General features: G+C 37.0%; 1 protein-coding gene across 5 annotated transcripts in view; it reads right to left on the bottom strand.

Annotated features, from left to right (window-relative positions):
- The window catches only part of LOC138332299 (leucine-rich repeat-containing protein 74B-like), an 82,660-nt gene extending 68,055 nt beyond the window's left edge, over positions 1-14,605 (bottom strand). For 2 of the 5 annotated variants that reach the window (XR_011209803.1, XM_069280331.1), the window contains exon 1: positions 13,735-14,603. Coding sequence is in view for 4 of the 5 variants with exons in the window: in XM_069280331.1 (XP_069136432.1) it covers positions 13,735-14,058 (324 nt within the window). In the remaining variant the exon portion in view is untranslated. Of the gene's footprint in view, positions 1-13,734 lie in introns of all 5 variants that reach the window. The other 3 variants (XM_069280332.1, XM_069280334.1, XM_069280335.1) reach the window with 3 other exon arrangements.
- Positions 14,606-20,499: the final 5,894 nt, after the last annotated feature.

The following is a 20,499-nucleotide window of genomic DNA, read 5'->3' as shown; positions in this document are numbered from 1 at the left end:
CTGAGCCAAAGAAGCATGCTCCGTCAGCTGAGTGACATAGACCGTATTTAATACAAACCAAACCGACCCGCTCCTTTTACATATTTAATAAACAAATACATTATTTAGCTTCTTTGAAATGAAGTAAATTGTTCATATGTTCATTTTATTTAACAAAAGAGTTGGCAAAAACCAGTCCATTTTATCTTAAAATTTTATATTGTTTTTATCTGTAAAGTTGATTTCGGTATCTTTAAAGAAAACAAACTAAATTGCAGACACAAAATCATATATCCGAGGACTTACAACCAATATATATATATTTATATAATTTGTAGTTAACCGATGTAGATTTCATGGAGAAAACAAAGGGGTCACATTGGCAGAGTAGTAAAGATGTCTCGACACATCACCATAAACCCTCCACCTTTTGCTTGCAAATTTTAATCCCATGTGAGGCAGTTGCCAGGTACTGACTGCTGGTCGGTGGGTTATCTCCTGGTACTCTGGCTTTCCTCCACCATTTTACCTAACTGGCACATCCTATAAAAGACCCTGACTATCAATAGGATGTTAAACTAAACTAACCAAAATAAACTAAACTTGGACTCAAACCCAGGACCCTACAAACTCTAGCATGACATGCAATCAATATAACGCTCCCTGATCACTGATAATCGATACAACCCAGGTATCGCTCAATACCAATCAAAGCTTGTTGATATTTACTGCTTACAATTTTCCGCTCACTTGTCAGGCAGTAATTTAGGATTGAACTGAATACACACGTTGTATTATGATCTGTAGCTGATATGATTCAGTTCAATGGACAAACTCTATCATAACAACCATTTATCTCAATGACACAAACAAATTCAATACCGATAGGATCTGGAAATGAAAACCTGACCCTTTTTTCAGCGTGGGCATAGCAAATACTCAATAAAGCTTTTATAATAATGTATAATTTTGAATTTTATGGTAATGTATGTGTTTATTATTCGTCATGTAAATTCTGATGACATCCAATTATGAGTAGATTTCTATGTGGGATTGCCTAGCAACTAGCCACAAAGCATATAATTGTCTGTCTATAAGAAATACTTCTATACACATACCTAAGAAGCACTGAGTAGTTTTATAACTGATTATATAAAAACCACATAACCATTGAAACCATTTGTTCACTTCCTGGGTTTTCACTTTAACATATAGTTTTCTCCTATTGAACTGTTCCAGGACTTGACTAGGTTGCACATTATCACAGATACCTCAATCAGTAGAGCATTCTGCCAGGGTTCAGTGGTCCTGGGTTTGAACCCAAATCTGAGCACTTCACGTTACAAAATAGTGAGATAATAATTACAAACCCCTATTTCATAAATTAGGGATACTAAAGTATGCCTAGCAGGGGGATGCCCAGCCTTGGTTGTAAGTGTTTGTGTCTTTGGGGCTAAGGATGCCCAGCCTTGGTTGTAAGTGTTTGTGTCTTTGGGGCTAAGGATGCCAAGCCTTGGTTGTAAGTGTTTGTGTCTTTGGGGCTAAGGTTGCCCAGCCTTGGTTGTAAGTGTTTGTGTCTTTGGGGCTAAGGATGCCCAGCCTTGGTTGTAAGTGTTTGTGTCTTTGGGGCTAAGGATGCCAAGCCTTGGTTGTAAGTGTTTGTGTCTTTGGGGCTAAGGTTGCCAAGCCTTGGTTGTAAGTGTTTGTGTCTTTGGGGCTAAGGATGCCAAGCCTGGGTTGTAAGTGTTTATGTCTTTGGGCCTAAGAATGCCAAGCGTGGGTTGTAAGTGTTTGTGTCTTTGGGGCTAAGGATGCCAAGTCTGGGTTGTAAGTGTTTATGTCTTTGGGGCTAAGGTTGCCAAGCCTGGGTTGTAAGTGTTTATGTCTTTGGGGCTAAGGATGCCAAGCCTGGGTTGTAAGTGTTTGTGTCTTTGGGGCTAAGGGCATTGAGGGATTTGTTTATGATTAGTTTCCTAAAATGATAGTTTCTGCTCCTGCTTAGCGCTCAGCATAAAGAGAGTGGGGGTCAAGTCAATATAATGTGACCGGGTGGGGTATGGTGTTTGGTGTCTTCAGCAGAATGTTTCACGGAGATAGCACTATAAAAAGGAAAAGACTCCCACTATAGAAATGAGTCGACATGCGAATATACTGCAGCCTTCACAAACATAGACATTCACACATGCAACACACGGTATCTAGGGGAGGCCGTCCTTAAATGGCCCTGGCTGTTAATAGGATGTTTAGCCTAGCATACAAACCATACCAAAGCATCCATATTTCATGCAGTTCATTTTCTAAAGTGACAGATCTAAGGTTTAATCCTGAGTGACTGACCATTACATTTCTTCCTCTCCTGTTGTAGAACAATCAAAACCATTTTTTAAGGTGATCTTGGTGTTTATAAGGTACCAGGTGACCTCGCTCAGGTGTAATAAAGATCGGTCATGACTCTAACAGTAACCTCCCCTGGTTTAACATGACCAATGGTAAATACCAATAGTGAGATTTGATCTTATTTGAAATGAGAGAAAGGGTATTTTGAACATTAAATATGTAATTTTATTAAAATATGACTTTTGGATTATTTACTTGTTATATTTACAACAGAAGATATTGGTATTTGATGGAAAGAAAAGTTTGCAATACCAGATCCACTCCCATGACAAACAAAATACCTACAGTATATCAATATTAAAGGTATCCGCACTTGTAGATATTTAATGAATGACTGAACAACAAGTATGTATATTGTAGTTACCTCCCTTGTTTGTTATGAAGTGTTCCTTATCTCATTTTGGGTCTACTCTAATGATTTATAAAATATACCTATACCGTATTTGACCCAATATGCTCCCAGGGCTCTTTTTCTACTAAATTAAATGTTGAGATTTCGACCCAGGCTCCAGTTCCGGCCATTAATTTAGAGTGAAAGACATTAAAAAGAATTTGACCTATTGACCTTATTTTTTTAGCCGAAGTAACCCTAAACAGACATTTTTTTTCATTTTTTTTTTGGCCTAATATTTTACAAAATTATTGCACAGAGTAAGTGATTAATCAATTTACAAAAGAAATTAAATAGAGAATCTTACATGGTTTTCAAAGTTTCACATAAATGAAATTGAGGCCTCAAAAAGGGGGGGGGGGGCTTATATCTTACAGGGGCACTTATTGGTTTGGATACGGTAATTAAAATACTATTTAGAAACCTAATGAGAAAATCTGGTCATTAAATAAACTATTTACCAGGTAATTATGGCTTTAACAGTTAATTCCCACCGTGCACATTCTTATACTGATAGGAGTCTTTGGTAACTATCAATAGACTGGGTCGAACATCAGCCACCATGTAGCAATTAGTCCCATCCAGCTAGATGTCCGTCGTCCGTCCGTCTGTCCATCAACATTTCCTTTAAATCGCTACTAGTCATAGAGTTCTGCATGGATTGTAACCATCCAGCTAGATTTCGGAGGTCCTGGGTTCGAGCCCCAGTCTGACTGATTCATTTTCTCTTATCTTGTTTCAATTGTTAGGTACTGTTACAGGAAAAGAATATGTAGCGACCAGACATGGTTTCGAACTCAGGACGTCTGAACACTAGCCGGAATAACACTGTAGATATGGGATTAGTCGAACAACTATTGATTGACCTGGTCATTGATGATCTACCACTGCACGTCCAATGCTGCTGAAGTATAAATGTACAGGATTCTCCGATTATAAACAAAATACATTGGTCTGATTTAACCAAACATGTAACAGAGGCTTGTAGATTTTAAATACAGGATCCATTCATGACTGCAGGAGTTAGCTCCCTTATGTAAAGGTCTAACACTAGATTAAATGAAGCATTATCTATATTTTCACTCCAAGTCTCACTATATGACAGTATTGATTACAATCTACCTACTTCTTAAGGTACAAGTAGAGTTCATGGTGATCCATTCACACATTGGCTTTCATGTACTTTACAATAGCAATATACAATTTTGTGTCTTAAGAATTACTTTTAATCAATAAATTTTATTGTGTATCACTAATCAAACAAATTAGGATTAAGGTAGATTGAAGCAACAGAGCCTAATTAATATACATGCTTTTATATCAATAATGTACGGTACAACAAGACAGAATAATTAAACTCAAAAGGTCCCCTAGGCCTGCCTTGGCCTGTCTTGCCCTAGTTGTACTACATTAGTTGAAATTACATGCTGTATTGTATTCAATTGAATAAGTTCTGTGGCAGGTTTTAATTGTAAATACCAGTAGTGATACAGTCATATTCTACAGTAAATTCAAGCTAACCTGACAGCATACTTGATAATACTCTCATCCTGTTATAGTATCAATCCAAATGCTCAAACAATTTGGGGAAATGGCACATTGATTTATTGGGACTAACTATCACTAAAAACAAGAAATTCATCATCATGATATACTGTTCAGGTAATATGAACCATAATTGAATGGCTATAATCATAACCATATAGATTTGTATTAGTGTGGTTTGATTTAATTAACTACTAACAACTATGATCATTTAAGGACTCGCCAGATTTAGATTGCAGAGGAAAGCAGGAGTATGCAGAATAAAATCACTGACCTGCAGTCAGTACTTGTCCCACTAGAAATTTAAAGTTGCTGTCCAAGGTAATATCTCTGGACATCTTAACAACTCAGCCACTGCAGCCCCTTTCTTCATAAAGGTACAATAATAACAATAATGGAATGGTAAACAAGCATTTCTTTTGTAAGATATATATACCTTTGCTTCTTTATGACAGTGAAAAAGGGCATAATCAGACAGAGCACTATGGTTTGATATAAATGTAATCACTGCCTCTATGTGAGGGATCAAACTCCAGAATGCTGGGTTCTAAATAGAAGTTCTCTCTATCAGAGTGGTATATTGGGGCTAGTATTCACCAGAGTAACAGCTACAAGACCCTTCGGGAGTCTTTTGGGGACAGACAGACACTAGTTATACAAAACGTACCCAGCTCTTCCCCCCGGCCCGCCCTCCATCTCTCATACACTCACAGATTTCATGGCTGGGACATTATATTCTTACTTCCCAAAACCAAGAGATGATCTAGTAGCAAACATAAGAAATGACCTACAACCTCTCTAATCAACTTTTTATGGTGCATGTATTTAGCATCTCTGTGTTAATGGTTTGACATACAGGTAAGGACAGTAAATACCTGGACATACAGGTTAATCAGGAATAGCTTAGTCCAGGTAGTGACAGGTATGCTAATCCTGACAGGTAAAACAGATCAATATCTCTGACATTCCACACCGGACAGTCCTTGTCATTGATCCATGGTATTGACCTGCTTAACAAATAAACCCTGGAAACAATCTGTAGCTTAGCCCTACCGGATATTTTATGGAGGGCAAATTAGCCTTCTGAAAGTTTAATATTGTAATAATTATGATATAAATAATCAGATGTTGTTAAAGTCCTATAGAGTTTGATCAGTTTAATGTTTGTCTACTAACAGTCACATGAGTCAGCATCCTCGATACTCCAGGGGTTCCAATCACTTACATTATCTATACCCCTGGACCATCCGCGATACTCCAGGGGTTCCAATCACTTACGATCTCTATACCCCTGGACCATCCTCGATACTCCAGGGGTTCCAATCACTTACGATCTCTACACCTCTAGACCATCCTCGATACTCCAGGGATTCTGATCACTTATTATCTCTATACTCCTGGACTATCTCATAGTAAACTTGAAGGCAGCTCAGGGGAACAAATTTGAACTAATCACAGGCCTGCAAAAATGTTCTTTGAAGACTACAGAGTACCACTATTTGTCTCTTTTGATGCACATCAAATGACTTAATTACCTGTTCTGTTGCCTCCAGTTTTACTATGAGATAGTCCAGGGGTGTAGAGATCGTAAGTGATCAGAACCCTCGAGGATAATGAGTCAGGGTCATTTTGGGATGTGTCTGGTTCTGATGGTGAAGGAAAGCCAGAGTATGCAGAGAAAAAACACTGACCAGTGGTCAGTTCATGGCTACTGCCCCACATCAGATTATATCTCATAATTTATAATGGTTTTATTTGAGGCAAAGAATACCCAAAGATCTCTATTTCATCATGAACTGCCAAACAAATTTAATGATGAATCTGTTCCTAACTATGGTCATAGCAAATTATTGAAACAGTCATTACAAGTAAAGTTCATGATGAATTTGTGTCTAACTATGGCTATAGTAAGCTATTGAAACAGTCATTACAAGTAAAGTTCATGATGAATTTGTGTCTAACTATGGCTATAGTAAGCTATTGAAACAGTCATTACAGAATATCAATATCAGACACTGAGAAGGACAATGGTGTGTGTCAAGGGAGAACATGTCGACATACCTCTCCATTATACATCCTTAATTACTCTGTATACAGTCTCTGGAGGAGACTCCCCTAATTATACAGAGCAGGAATCAATACAATATCTCAGTATGTTTGATTTAAATAACAGTTAGGTATTGAAACTGACAACTTTACAAATGTCTATAAAGCAGTCTACAATTAACCTGTTTGTTTGAGGTATTTAGGAGATAATGAACTTGTTCACTTAGAGAGACACCTTGGGAACATGTTCTACATTATTGTAGATCTCTGAATAAACCTCACCTTTTAGTTAAATATTAATTATAGACCTAATTGTATTGCATTAGATCTAAGCTTTAGCTACAACGAGCAACAGCATTGCCTAAACAACATATAATAAAAGTCTCCAACCTCTGAGCAATGAGTTCTTATGATAAAGTCCCTACATAGAGAAGATGAACTGATCAGCATGAAGCTTGCAGTGTGCTGACCTACCAAAATCTTGTCAATTAGGGCATTAAATCTTAAGTCCATCAAGCAAGCATCAAAATTGACGACTTCATTGACATTAAGCAATGTAGTTATCAACTGCATGTTTATTTGTGATCTCAATTTGGAAAACTCATATATGAAATATACAGCAAAATTTCTCTAAGGAAAAGACAGTCTTTGCTCGCCCCCAAATACACCAAAAAAAGTCACATATATTGATGTTAACACATATTGATGTTCCTTATGTAATGATCCATCAGGACCAGGTATATATATCCAGGTTACCGACAAACAGCCAGATCAATGTATGTAACACAACCCCAGCAAACACAAGTCCTACATTAGCCGAGATCTTTATATCAGGTTATTGTCCTACCGACAAACAGCCAGATCAATGTATGTAACACAACCCCAGCAAACACAAGTCCTACATTAGCCGAGATCTTTATATCAGGTTATTGTCCTACCGACAAACAGCCAGATCAATGTATGTAACACAACCCCAGCAAACACAAGTCCTACATTAGCCGAGATCTTTATATCAGGTTATTGTCCTACCGACAAACAGCCAGATCAATGTATGTAACACAACCCCAGCAAACACAAGTCCTACATTAGCCGAGATCTTTATATCAGGTTATTGTCCTACCCACAAACAGCCAGATCAATCTATGTAACACAACCCCAGCAAACACAAGTCCTACATTAGCCGAGATCTTTATATCAGGTTATTGTCCTACCGACAAACAGCCAGATCAATCTATGTAACACAACCCCAGCAAACACAAGTCCTACATTAGCCGAGATCTTTATATCAGGTTATTGTCCTACCGACAAACAGCCAGATCAATTATGTAACACAACCCCAGCAAACACAAGTCCTACATTAGCCGAGATCTTTATATCAGGTTATTGTCCTACCGACAAACAGCCAGATCAATCTATGTACACAACCCCAGCAAACACAAGTCCTACATTAGCCGAGATCTTTATATCAGGTTATTGTCCTACCGACAAACAGCCAGATCAATGTATGTAACACAACCCCAGCAAACACAAGTCCTACATTAGCCGAGATCTTTATATCAGGTTATTGTCCTACCGACAAACAGCCAGATCAATCTATGTAACACAACCCCAGCAAACACAAGTCCTACATTAGCCGAGATCTTTATATCAGGTTATTGTCCTACCGACAAACAGCCAGATCAATCTATGTTACACAACCCCAGCAAACACAAGTCCTACATTAGCCGAGATCTTTATATCAGGTTATTGTCCTACCGACAAACAGCCAGATCAATCTATGTTACACAACCCCAGCAAACACAAGTCCTACATTAGCCGAGATCTTTATATCAGGTTATTGTCCTACCAACAAACAGCCAGATCAATCTATGTAACACAACCCCAGCAAACATAAGTCCTACATTAGCCGAGATCTTTATATCAGGTTATTGTCCTACCAACAAACAGCCAGATCAATCTATGTTACACAACCCCAGCAAACACAAGTCCTACATTAGCCGAGATCTTTATATCAGGTTATTGTCCTACCCACAAACAGCCAGATCAATGTATGTAACACAACCCCAGCAAACACAAGTCCTACATTAGCCGAGATCTTTATATCAGGTTATTGTCCTACCAACAAACAGCCAGATCAATCTATGTTACACAACCCCAGCAAACACAAGTCCTACATTAGCCGAGATCTTTATATCAGGTTATTGTCCCACCCACAAACAGCCAGATCAATGTATGTAGATTATATCAGGTTATTGTCTTGTCCCACCCACAAACAGCCAGATCAATGTATGTAACACAACCCCAGCAAACACAAGTCCTACATTAGCCGAGATCTTTATATCAGGTTTCTTATAATCACCCATCATAACAAGTAAACGTCAGCGCCACAAGTGTAGATAACAAACCATCACAAATTACAGACGTATCAATATATCAAACACTTTAATAATACAGTATGCCTGGTGATAATTGCCACATGTAGTAAATATGCTATGATTATGTAGGGATCATTTTGACTAGAAAAATTGCACTGATCATTATCCGATGAATTTTAGGTTCTCAAGATTGTAGAGGGTCATTAACAAAGAGATAAAAAGAAATTTCCTGAATTTCTAGATTGTTTGGTTAAATATCATATCTTACAGCCAGTGCCATTTAGGATGTGCCAGGTTTAGGAGGTTTAAAAAAACTCGGTGAAAAAACCATTGACTCAGTACCTGGCAACTATCCCACATAGCTAGGATTCAAACTCATGATCCAGAGATGAAGGGCTAATTTGGTAATGTGTCAGGACATCTTAATCATTTGGTCATCGAGGTCCGATTGCAAAATGATGACAATTTCCTGTTTTTGGGTTTTTTTTTTAATCTAAATGTAATTTCCATGATTTATATCTGATTTAGGGAGTGTGTTGACCTCTGACCCAATTGTACCTGTACTTTGTACCCAGATAACATTTTTGAGTGTCAATATTTTTTCTTTAAATAACTTAATTAAACAGTCACTGCATGACATTTTTACTTCTTTAGAAAATTTTTTCCAACACCACCATTTTACTTAAAAGATAATTTCATTATGATTGTGACTTTACCAAACCTACCCTAATATAACAGAAGGGAGACAAGTTAAAGATACTGTATATGAAATAAAAACTTTTTTAAATCAATAAAAATATTTTCAGCGAGCCTACAATACAAAGCTACAAGGCCACCTAATCAATGGGCCTATGTGTGTCGAGACCTGAGATTATTAGAAATGTTTTGATACCATAAAATCAATTCCTCAAACAAACTCTGTTGGAATCAACTGTAGAAGCTAGCTAGGTCATACAGTGACGTGTGTTCTAATTATCTCCATAAGTTAAGTTAAAAATATATTTGCATGAAATCTTGATGCTGCTTTGGTGTGATTGCAATCTACACTCAAACAATGTTGTACTGAAATCACTGATTTTTTTATCTAATCTTAAAACTGTGACTCAATTTACTGATAATATGTTTCACACAATTTTTGTTCTTTAAGGTCTACAAAAAATCATTTTTTTTATAAAGTAGTAAATGCAAACCAGAGGAATGGTCAAATATTACACCAAGAGGTAATGAATTAATGTAGTGAACAAAATACTACTCATGGGAGATAACTCTTTTCCTTGTTGAGGATTATCAAGGGATAACCAAGGGGAATAACTCTTTTCATTTATGGGTAACCAAGGGTAACAGTCTTTTCATACTCTGATGTTGAGGATTATCAAGGGGTAATCACAGGGTGGGGATAACTTTTTTCCGTCTTGTCCTGCAAGGGTAACAGTCTTTTCATACTCTGATGTTGAGGATTATCAAGGGGTAATCACAGGGTGGGGATAACTTTTTTCCGTCTTGTCCTGCAAGGGTAACAATCTTTTCATACTCTGATGTTGAGGATTATCAAGGGGTAATCACAGGGTGGGGATAACTTTTTTCCGTCTTGTCCTGCAAGGGTAACAATCTTTTCATACTCTGATGTTGAGGATTATCAAGGGGTAATCACAGGGTGGGGATAACTTTTTTCCGTCTTGTCCTGCAAGGGTAACAGTCTTTTCATACTCTGATGTTGAGGATTATCAAGGGGATAACTCTTTTCATTCAAGGGTAACAGCCTTCACTCTGATGTTGACAATTATCAAGGGATAAGCAAGGGGGATAACTCTTAGTCTTCACTCTGATGTTGAGGATTATAAAGGGATATTCAAGGGGGATAACTCTTAGCCTTCACTCTGATGTTGAGAATTATCAAAATATTCTTCAAAGGAAACAGCCTTTATCTGATGCTGGGTATTATTAAGGGGTAATCAAGGTGGATAACTCTTTTTTTTAAGGATAACTAGCATTCACGCTGATGTGGTGAATTATCAAGGGGTAAAAAAGGGAGATAATTCTTTTTCTTATTTTCCTTCAAAGGTAACAGCCATCACTCTAATGTTCAGGATTATAAAATCTAATAGCACCAAGAAAGATCAAGGGGATAAACAAGGGAGATAACCTTATCCTACAATGTTATTCATCCTCACTGTGGAAGTCTAAATCATCAACATGTCTTCCTAAACAATGCAGTTTTAAACCTATAATTATACATTTGATAAATAAATTGTCCAAGTATCACATAGTATTAATTCTGGTTCTTTTTGGAACTAAGTGACATAAATGTGGACATGTATGAGAACACAAAGGCAAAGAAAAGAAGCCTTCTCAGAAGAGCTTCCAGTTTATAGATGGAAGATTTTCCAGGTGAAGAAGAGCAACAAATTAAATTCTGGAAGTTATATTTCTTAAGCTGAAAGAGGGCAAATTAAGTTGGGCCCTGGCATAACACTACATTGATACCTGATTATACCAAAAGTACTGTATTTGATCCAATAAGCGATCATGTCCTTATATTATAGTGCCCCTCACCTTTTCAGGTCTCATTTCAAAGCCCAGGCACAAGACCAAAACTATCAAAACTGTATAGGTTTGAAATAATTATTAAGCACCTTTATATTTTTTTCAAATTTGTACACAGCTTGGTCCAATACAGTATAAGGGGTAAAAAATAGAGTAACATACATTGTAAACTGTGTGTGTATATATATATACAGACTTCAAGTTATAACAAAATATTTGAGATTGTTCTACGTAATAGAAAACACTAATCAAGATTATGCAGATAGCATACCACAGTAAACTAGAAAGTACAGGGGGGCTAAACAACCCCCACCTCAAAGAGAACGTCATATATACATACAAGTATTTCTAGCCAGATCTCCCGCAGTGAAATGTTTCCTTTATATATAATTTGTTCAGTTACGTGTGTACACATAAATTGGTATGCAATGCCCTTAACTGTACAACATGTGCATTTTTTTTTCTTCTGAATAATTCATGTGTCAGAAAATATTCAATTGGAAGTAAAAGGATTGAAAATTTGCGACAAAAGTGTAAGAACTTAATTCAGTTCAATATGAATACATTGAAGCATGGTAGTTAAACTGGCTATTATGTACATGTCTGTCCCCTGACCTGCTGACAAAAAGCAATTTGAATATCAATTTATATCTTGTACACTTTACCGGTTTAAATGCCAGTGAAGTCCCATCTATTTCTAGCTCATTCAAAAACAGATCTGTCATCCATGTGACCAACACTAGGAGTAAATTTGAATTCTTTCTGAGTGCTATTGGATTCATAACAAATACATATATTTTATATGATGGGAATCCATATGAACAAATTCAATACTTTCAATTTCCCTTCTCAAGTTTCCACTTAAGCCTTTATATGGGCCTATACAATGAAAGGACTAGTAAATTAACACTCTCTCCCAACAGACTGAAGTTTCTCTGTTTCACAACAATTTATTATTCATATTTGTCTATAAATATGATGTCATATTTTTCTTCACAATAAAAGGTGTTATTGAATATATATAGTCTGAATATGAATAACTAACGATCCCCAGTCAAGAATAGAAATTGAATGCTCTGGAGGAATAAGTTAAATATTTCCATTTCATGTTTGAATAATGAGCAAAAAATTCAGTGTTCTGAAGAAAATTTTTAATTTACCTATAAAACGCCTTGGTGTATTGTCACAGGTGTATTGATTATCATCAGGGTTGTTTATTCTTTATGTAAGGTGGCTCTTTATGAGACTTGTTTGTATGTCTATAATAAGGGTCACGTGTCTGGGGATCGCAATAACCTTAAACAGTCAATATACATAATGATCATTAGCACCTAATACAGTGAAACCTGCCTTAGTGACCATCTCTCTAATGCCAACCTGTTTACTAATAAGATTATGTTTGTAGGGTCCGAATGGTCAATTTAAACACAATTTGACCAGTACAAAAAGATATCTTCATTTGTCTTTATCCTTTAGGTGGTCTTTATAGATAGGTTTGACTGTCAACCAAAAGTAAACGAAAAAGTCGAGTGGAAATTTCTCAGGATGTAAATGGTTTCTATAGATAACCTAGAACCTATGTTATCTTTTTGGTAACACATGTTAATGTGCAATATCAGAGGTGTTACAGTTAGAGACATTTACCACCGATACTTTATTCGTGTACACCAGACGACAATAGACTGAAGACCTTAAAACAACATTCTACTTTTGTCGTTTAATAGCGTCATTAATCCGAAGGCCATACTAAAATTCTGGCCAAGTATAGAATGTTCACCTAGTGAATGTCTCAATTTCAGGCCAAGTTATTACACAACTTTAGTTTTCCTTTTATACTGGTGATTAAAATTTTAAGCTCAAATAAAAGAGATAAATCTTAAGAAGCCATGCATGTATGGGAAAATTTTCCCCATGTTTACATTTCGATATTGATATTTTCATCTAATGTTAAGAAAACATTTGTTCACATATCCATTAAGATGTCATTTTTATTTTTAGTTTTATATATATATTATCTATTGATCGGTTTTTATTATGAAGCCTTTTACAAAGTCATGAGGCCTTTTAAAATCAATAAACAATCTCCCCAGAAAATATACACTGGTTCAGAATAGATATGTAAATTTAAATTTAATTATGTAAATCATGAGATGTACATGAATAAACAAGACTTTCTGTCCTGTTGATCACTTTATACAGATAGTACTTACATGACTTTCTTGTAATAGCAATAATAATGGTGTAACAATGCATTAATTTTATTTTTAAGTGTGAAATTTCAGTATTTTGATGAGTATGAACCTGTCCATGAAGGTCCAACATAGATTAATTCAGCGATAACTAACAAACATTATTCTGGAAATGGTGAGCCCCTAAAGGAATTTCTGACAGAAAGGCTTGATGTACATGATATCATTAAGGTGTAATTAAAGACTAATTTATGTAAATAATACTCACCCTTCGTGTTGGTGATGCTGATCCTGAATGAGTTTCCACTGAAGATGTCCGTGACTTTGACGTACTCGGGCGAGTATAACGACTCCCTGGACGACTCAGTGCGGCCGACACACTGGACATCGGTCGTCGACTGCCACCCGTCACCGGTCGACTCGTCGATTCCAGCAATGCCAATTCTTCCTCTGTTTCCTCTTTGATAATTCCGATTTGTTGTTCATCCTGAGCTGGTTCTGGTTCAGGTTTAACAGGGGGTTTCTTTCGAGTCTTAGAGTGGCTGTGCCGACACTCTCGGCCACCACTTTCTGATGATCCTCCTTTATCCATTATAGAATAAAATAGAAAACTATAATTTAGTTCACTGCTGTGACAAACTGAAAAATTTCAAAATCTGTGACGTATTTTCATGTATATATCCATTTCAATCGAGGAATTCATACTGTTGAACAAACATATAGATATGTATTAAAATGCTCCCAGTTCACGTTACTTATACATATCACCTATAAAATATCCTCATCTATAAAACCCTTTAACTAAATCCGGCAAGACACTTCAGCAAATATCACGTAGCACAAGAGAAATATTATAAAAACTTCCAATGTTTGTATATGATTTAAGGAGTTCACAACTGAAATTATTCCTTATCAGCCGGCTAAATCCCATTTAAATATCCAAGGTGAGCTAGGCATATATATATATGTCATATCACCGTTATCCGCCACATTCACCGGTAAGTGTTGTGTGTATAATTCTCTGTATATCTATTCACTCAGAAAAGTATAATTAGATCAAGTTCAGGATTCCTGTGATCGGGAGTACATGAACTGGCCTCGCTCACTAACAAATGTAAGGCAGACCTAAATGGTTTATAATCTATATACTCCACTGTGTCTGTTGTCATTGAATCACTGCCGACAGTATTACATCAATATCCAGGCTTTGTATTTTACTGAGCATGGTGAAGCCGACCCTCTACAGAGTCTGAACCAATGGTAAACAAAGATCAAATACAGTCAAACCTGTCTATAAATACCACCCAAGGGACAGTCAAACCTGTCTATAAAGATCACCCAAGGGACAGTAAAACCTGTCTATAAAGATCACCCAAGGGACAGTCAAACCTGTCTATAAAGATCCCCCAAGGGACAGTCAAACCTGTCTATAAAGATCCCCCAAGGGACAGTCAAACCTGTCTATAAAGATCACCCAAGGGACAGTCAAACCTGTCTATAAAGATCAACCAAGAGACAGTCAAACCTGTCTATAAAGATCACCCAAGGGACAGTCAAACTTGTCTATAAAGATCACCCAAGGGACAGTCAAACCTGTCTATAAAGATCACCCAAGGGACAGTCAAACCTGTCTATAAAGATCACTCAAGGGACAGTCAAACCTGTCTATAAAGACCACCCCAGGGACAGTTAAACCTGTCTATAAAGACCACCCAAGGGACAGTTAAACCTGTCTATAAAGACCACCCAAGGGACAGTCAAACCTGTCTATAAAGATCACCCAAGGGACAGTCAAACCTGTCTATAAAGATCACCCAAGGGACAGTCAAACCTGTCTATAAAGATCACCCAAGGGACAGTCAAACCTGTCTATAAAGACCACCCAAGGGACAGCCAAACCTGTCTATATAGACCACCCAAAGGACAGCCAAACCTGTCTATAAAGACCACCCACCACCCAATGGACAGTCAAACCTGTCTATAAAGATCACCCAAGGGACAGTCAAACCTGTCTATAAAGACCACCCAAGGGACAGTCAAACCTGTCTATAAAGACCACTCAAGGGACAGTCAAACCTGTCTATACAGATCCCCAAGGGATAAGGGACTACATGAATCTACAGAAGCCTCCCACAACATAGATCTATATTCACACCTTCAATACAAGGTAAAATTGGTCTCTACAGTAATGCGGCCTTTATAAACAGGTCAAATTTTGTTACAATTGACCATTTGGGACCCCATGAAAGTGGTCTTATTAAGCAGGTGGTCATTATACAGAGGTGGTCGCTAAAGCAACTCAGCTTCACAGAATGGCACAACATAAAGATCTCTTTTACATAAATGGGGCAAATAACCAGTTCATAAAACTATTTGCAGAAAAATGTGTAATTGTGTAACATATCGGTTATTAAAACATTTTATGGAAAATGTAAAAAATATGGATAACATTTGGCAATACAAATGAAAGGACCCAAAACAATAATTGGTCATTGATTACTGCCAAACTGTCATTCTGCTTTATTTCCAACAGATTCAGACAAATCTAATTAATCTGTCATTAAACTTTGACATTTAATATGATATTTTATTTTCATATTCTAACTTGAAACCCCTTTGAAGCGAATCCTATATGTCAGCCCAGGGTGACAGTGAAGGTGTACATGTATGTATTCAACAATGTGTTCACATCGCATACTGACCGATTCCTGTGATCAAAGCTATAATATTGGGATTATTTATTTTCACTAGCCTACCACAGGTAAATCCAATTTACAGAAGGACATGTCAAAGTAAATAACCTGTCAACAACAGTTTCAGCTGTGTTTGAAGTGCTTTCTTCTCATTACAACAGTCTGTGGTACACAGGAAGTCGGCCATGACTGGACAGATTAATGGAAATGGTTGATTCTAAAGACAGACTCCTTTTTGCTATCAAATCTGACCTAACAGACAGTTATATAGGTCTCTGAGTGTTATGTTTGTAAATGGCCTTGTTATCTTTTAAATGGACTTGTTATCTTTTTCTACAAGGACATGGTTACAGTAAAACATGATGTAAATGCTTACATCATTTTCAGCGTTTGAAATTAACACCTGTCCGTCTGTCCGTGACCGGCAACTTTATAGTAGGGCAGACAATTTCTGCCATGCAACTGGTCCTTTGACCAGCAACTTTTTAGTCCAGTTCTGATAGAGTACAAAAGACAAAACAAAAATAGCAATAGCATTGTAGATATCTTGAAGATCAAACTATACAAAACAATTTTTCATAATGTTCTGATTTTCAGTCAACTTTGTTGAGAGCGGACGATACTAAAACAAATATGTGGATATTTTTGTTAGTAAAACTATTACTTTGTAAGTATACAAAAACTACAAGGATGACTAGTAACTTTGTTAAAGGACCAGAAACTTTCAGTCAGGACCAGTAACTTTTAGGGCCAGTCAGTCCTTGGGACCAGCTGGATAATATCATTAAGGGAGAACAAGGGGAATGATTTTGTGGTTAGTTTAACAGTATTTTATTCATATAATGTTACATATAATTCAGTAAATAAACACATTTCGGGATCGGAAAACAAGCTTAAAACTTATATAAATTCCTTTCCCTGATTTTGTGATTTGATGTAGTACTACTTTCAAAATATGTTTGTAACATGTGTATAACAAACTACAAAGCAATTTTGTTGGTCCTCAAAGGTTTGTTATAACCCTGTTTCACTCTAGTTGGTTGGTTGGTACAAGATACAAGAATTTAGAGTAACCAAAAACATTAGCTCTGTAGCTATTATTGGTTGATTGTGCTGAATGTGCTAAGAACATCTAGCGTCATTCAAGGACAGCCTTTTCTGTATACAATGTAATGCATTGTGATTATCTGTAGATGTTATGTGAGGCACCAGTACCATGTTATGTTTCCTTGTAATAGCGAAAGCCATACTCTTTTTTTAACATCTGTAGTGCTATCTCACCGAAGCATGTCGTCAAAGATACCAAACAGCACCCCCATCCAGTAGCCTGGAGGCCCTACACATCCTAACTAGGAATTATGGGTAGGGCCTCCAGGCTACCCTATTCAGTCACATTATTGGCCTTATATCACAATGAACAAACATGTGAATCATCTCACTCATTTAATGCTGAACACCAAGCAGGAGCAGTAACAATCACTTTAATATTACTTGAATATTTTTCATTGAAAATTTTGGAAGTCTAAAAAATCACTATAAATCCATTGCACACATTTTTATTGAAAGTAATTATATAAATGAATGTACATGTATGCAATATACTGTATTGGGCATTAATTGACATTTACTTTTAATCAATCTGGAAGATTACAATGAATTAAAATGGATAATTATACCTACCATGCTGAATTATTGATACTGATAAAGCACTAGCTAGCTAATCCATCGACTTCCTTCTAATTTAGCAGCTGTTGCCCTTAGAGATGGATAAAGGTTTCAGAGGAAGTCCTCTCATCATTACTGACACACACATCTGTATACGTCGAACTTGAACATTACGCTTGTAAATAACTTTTTGAACTGCATCCTCGTTGTCTTTCTACCTTCTTCTTTCCAATACAAAAGAGTTCCAGGAATCGTAACCCTAAACGCGATGCAGGAAAAATGTATAACCGACAAAGGCCAGTGAATTGTATGGTATATACCTGGTATAGGCTTATCTATATTGACAAGTAGTTACAGCTTAATTATAATTATGGACCCACCAGAGTGCCCATAGACCATTTTAGACGTTTTAGGGGTCTAGATCACAAAACTTCCACGACCCGTTGAAAATGGTCTATTGGCACTCCGGTTTGTCGATAATTATATAAATTGTCATATTCCTGTGACGAAAATGAGCATGCAACCAAACTGAGGTCAAGTCAACCCCGATCCTCGATATCTACCTCTGGACTATCTCAAAGTAAACTTTTATAATGAACTGTTTCAGCTTTTCTGGTTGGAATAATCTAAATATGTGTTACACATAATTTTAAATGATAGACGAATAATAAAATGAAAGATGTGCGAGAAAAAGTTTTTAAGTAATAGTGTACCCACCTTTCAGAGAAGGGAACCAACTTATGATATACACCGCGTCAACAGTTAAGCACCAGTATATTAAATTAGTTATTATTTACAAAATGGCTTCATAAGGCTGTCGTATGAGCCAGTGGCGTAGGAAGTTGAAACGTAATGGGGGTGGGGGGGGGGGGGGTTCTCAATATTTTGTACGGCCCCCTCCCCCTACCCCCCCCCCGAAAGCGCGAGATTTTGGTGTTTGGGGGGTCCGGGGACTCCCATGGGAAAAATATTACGATTTAGAATGGCTTAGATGAGTGTTACGATGCATTTTGATGAATTTGCGAGCGAACAAAGGCGCGAGAATTTGGTGTTAGGGGGGTCCGGGGTCTGCCCCGGGAAAATAATTACGATTTAGAATGGCCTAGATGAGTTTTACGATGTATTTTAATGATTATATTTAGCGTTCTTAACATGGTAATTTTTCGATTTAAAGTTACGTGCATTTAGAAATGATAATTGTGTCGTCATGACATTATGCGACCCTACTCGATCTGAATATACCGGCTTCACACCATCGGCACATTGTTGTGTAACATAAAAAAATGAATTTTTAAGAGACATTTTTTTAAATAGTACATAGAATCCCTTGATGGACATTTTTTCACTAATTAAGGTTTGACATTATGTGCTTGAACGTTTTAAGAAATACGCCGCGCAGCGGAAAATTTTTTAGAATGAAGCACTAAAAATGTGCAGGAGGACCCTTATTCTTTCAAATAAGCATTTTTAGAAAATTTCAGTCAACGAAAATGGGGGAAAAGACGAAAAAGACATGTTTGCCCCCCTTGACCCCCTGCTTCCTACGCCCCTGTGACCGTTTATCCGTAAGGTATTTATTCAATGTATGTTTGCGTACTGAAAGCGCTACTGTACCCGTCAACACTACAGGGATCTGAGAATTAGTTACAGATTATATAATCATGGACCCACCAGAGTGCCCTAAGACCATTTTTAGATGTTTAAGAGGTCTAGATTAAAAAACGATGAAATGGTTAACAATACCAGACCATCTTAGAAAGAGTATCACTTCCCAGTTTTGACAACTGATCACTCGTGAATATCAAATCCCATGGATGACAATGCTATTCCTCATCGATCATACGTAAGCGACTTCCCCCAAAACAATGTCATTGACACTCTTCAGTGGTAGAATACGAAGAGTCCTGATCACAACCCCATAGACAGCATTTATTGGATAATTTAGGACGCCAAGTCAGAGCTAGAGTTCAAAATCTACAAAAGTTGAAGACGACACTACTTGAGGAATAGAGAAAAATCCCAGCCAAAATTAAACAAGAGGCCCATACTGGCCATAGGCCTTAAGGGTCATCTGACTATTGGCACCATACAGCACCTCAAAGAATATTGTAGTGGCAAACAATTAATGCAATACAAAAGAACTCTTTTATTAAAAGAAGTTCGTTCAGGTTCTAATATATTTGATGACTTAGAGTTAGACCATGAATGAAGGTCCCTTGATCCCCATCATGCTACAGATCAAATATCCAGTCTCTAGGCCTCTTAGTTGTTCACAAGAAGTCGTTTAAGATTTTAGCCTATTTGACGCCTGTGACCTTTAATGAAGGTCAATGTCAGGTCATTCATTCCAGCATGAGTACTCTGGACCTTTAAAGGTCCCTTGATCCCCATCATGCTACAAATCCAATATCCAGTCTCTAGGCCTCTTAGTTATTCAAAAGAAGTCGTTTAAGATTTTAGCCTATCTGACGCCTGTGACCTTTAATGAAGGTCAATGCCAGGTCATTCATTCCAGCACGAGTACTCTGGACCTTTAATGGTCCCTTGATCCCCATCATGCTACAAATCCAATATCCAGTCTCTAGGCCTCTTAGTTATTCAAAAGAAGTCGTTTAAAAGATTTAAGCCAAGTGACCCCTGTGACCCGAATGAAGGTAAAGGTCATTGATTTGAAC

Source organism: Argopecten irradians, chromosome 9 (assembly GCF_041381155.1).
Source record: "Argopecten irradians isolate NY chromosome 9, Ai_NY, whole genome shotgun sequence".
Classification (NCBI taxonomy): domain Eukaryota; kingdom Metazoa; phylum Mollusca; class Bivalvia; order Pectinida; family Pectinidae; genus Argopecten; species Argopecten irradians.
Note: the sequence above shows the minus strand (reverse complement) of the source record. Positions and strands in the feature narration are given on the sequence as shown.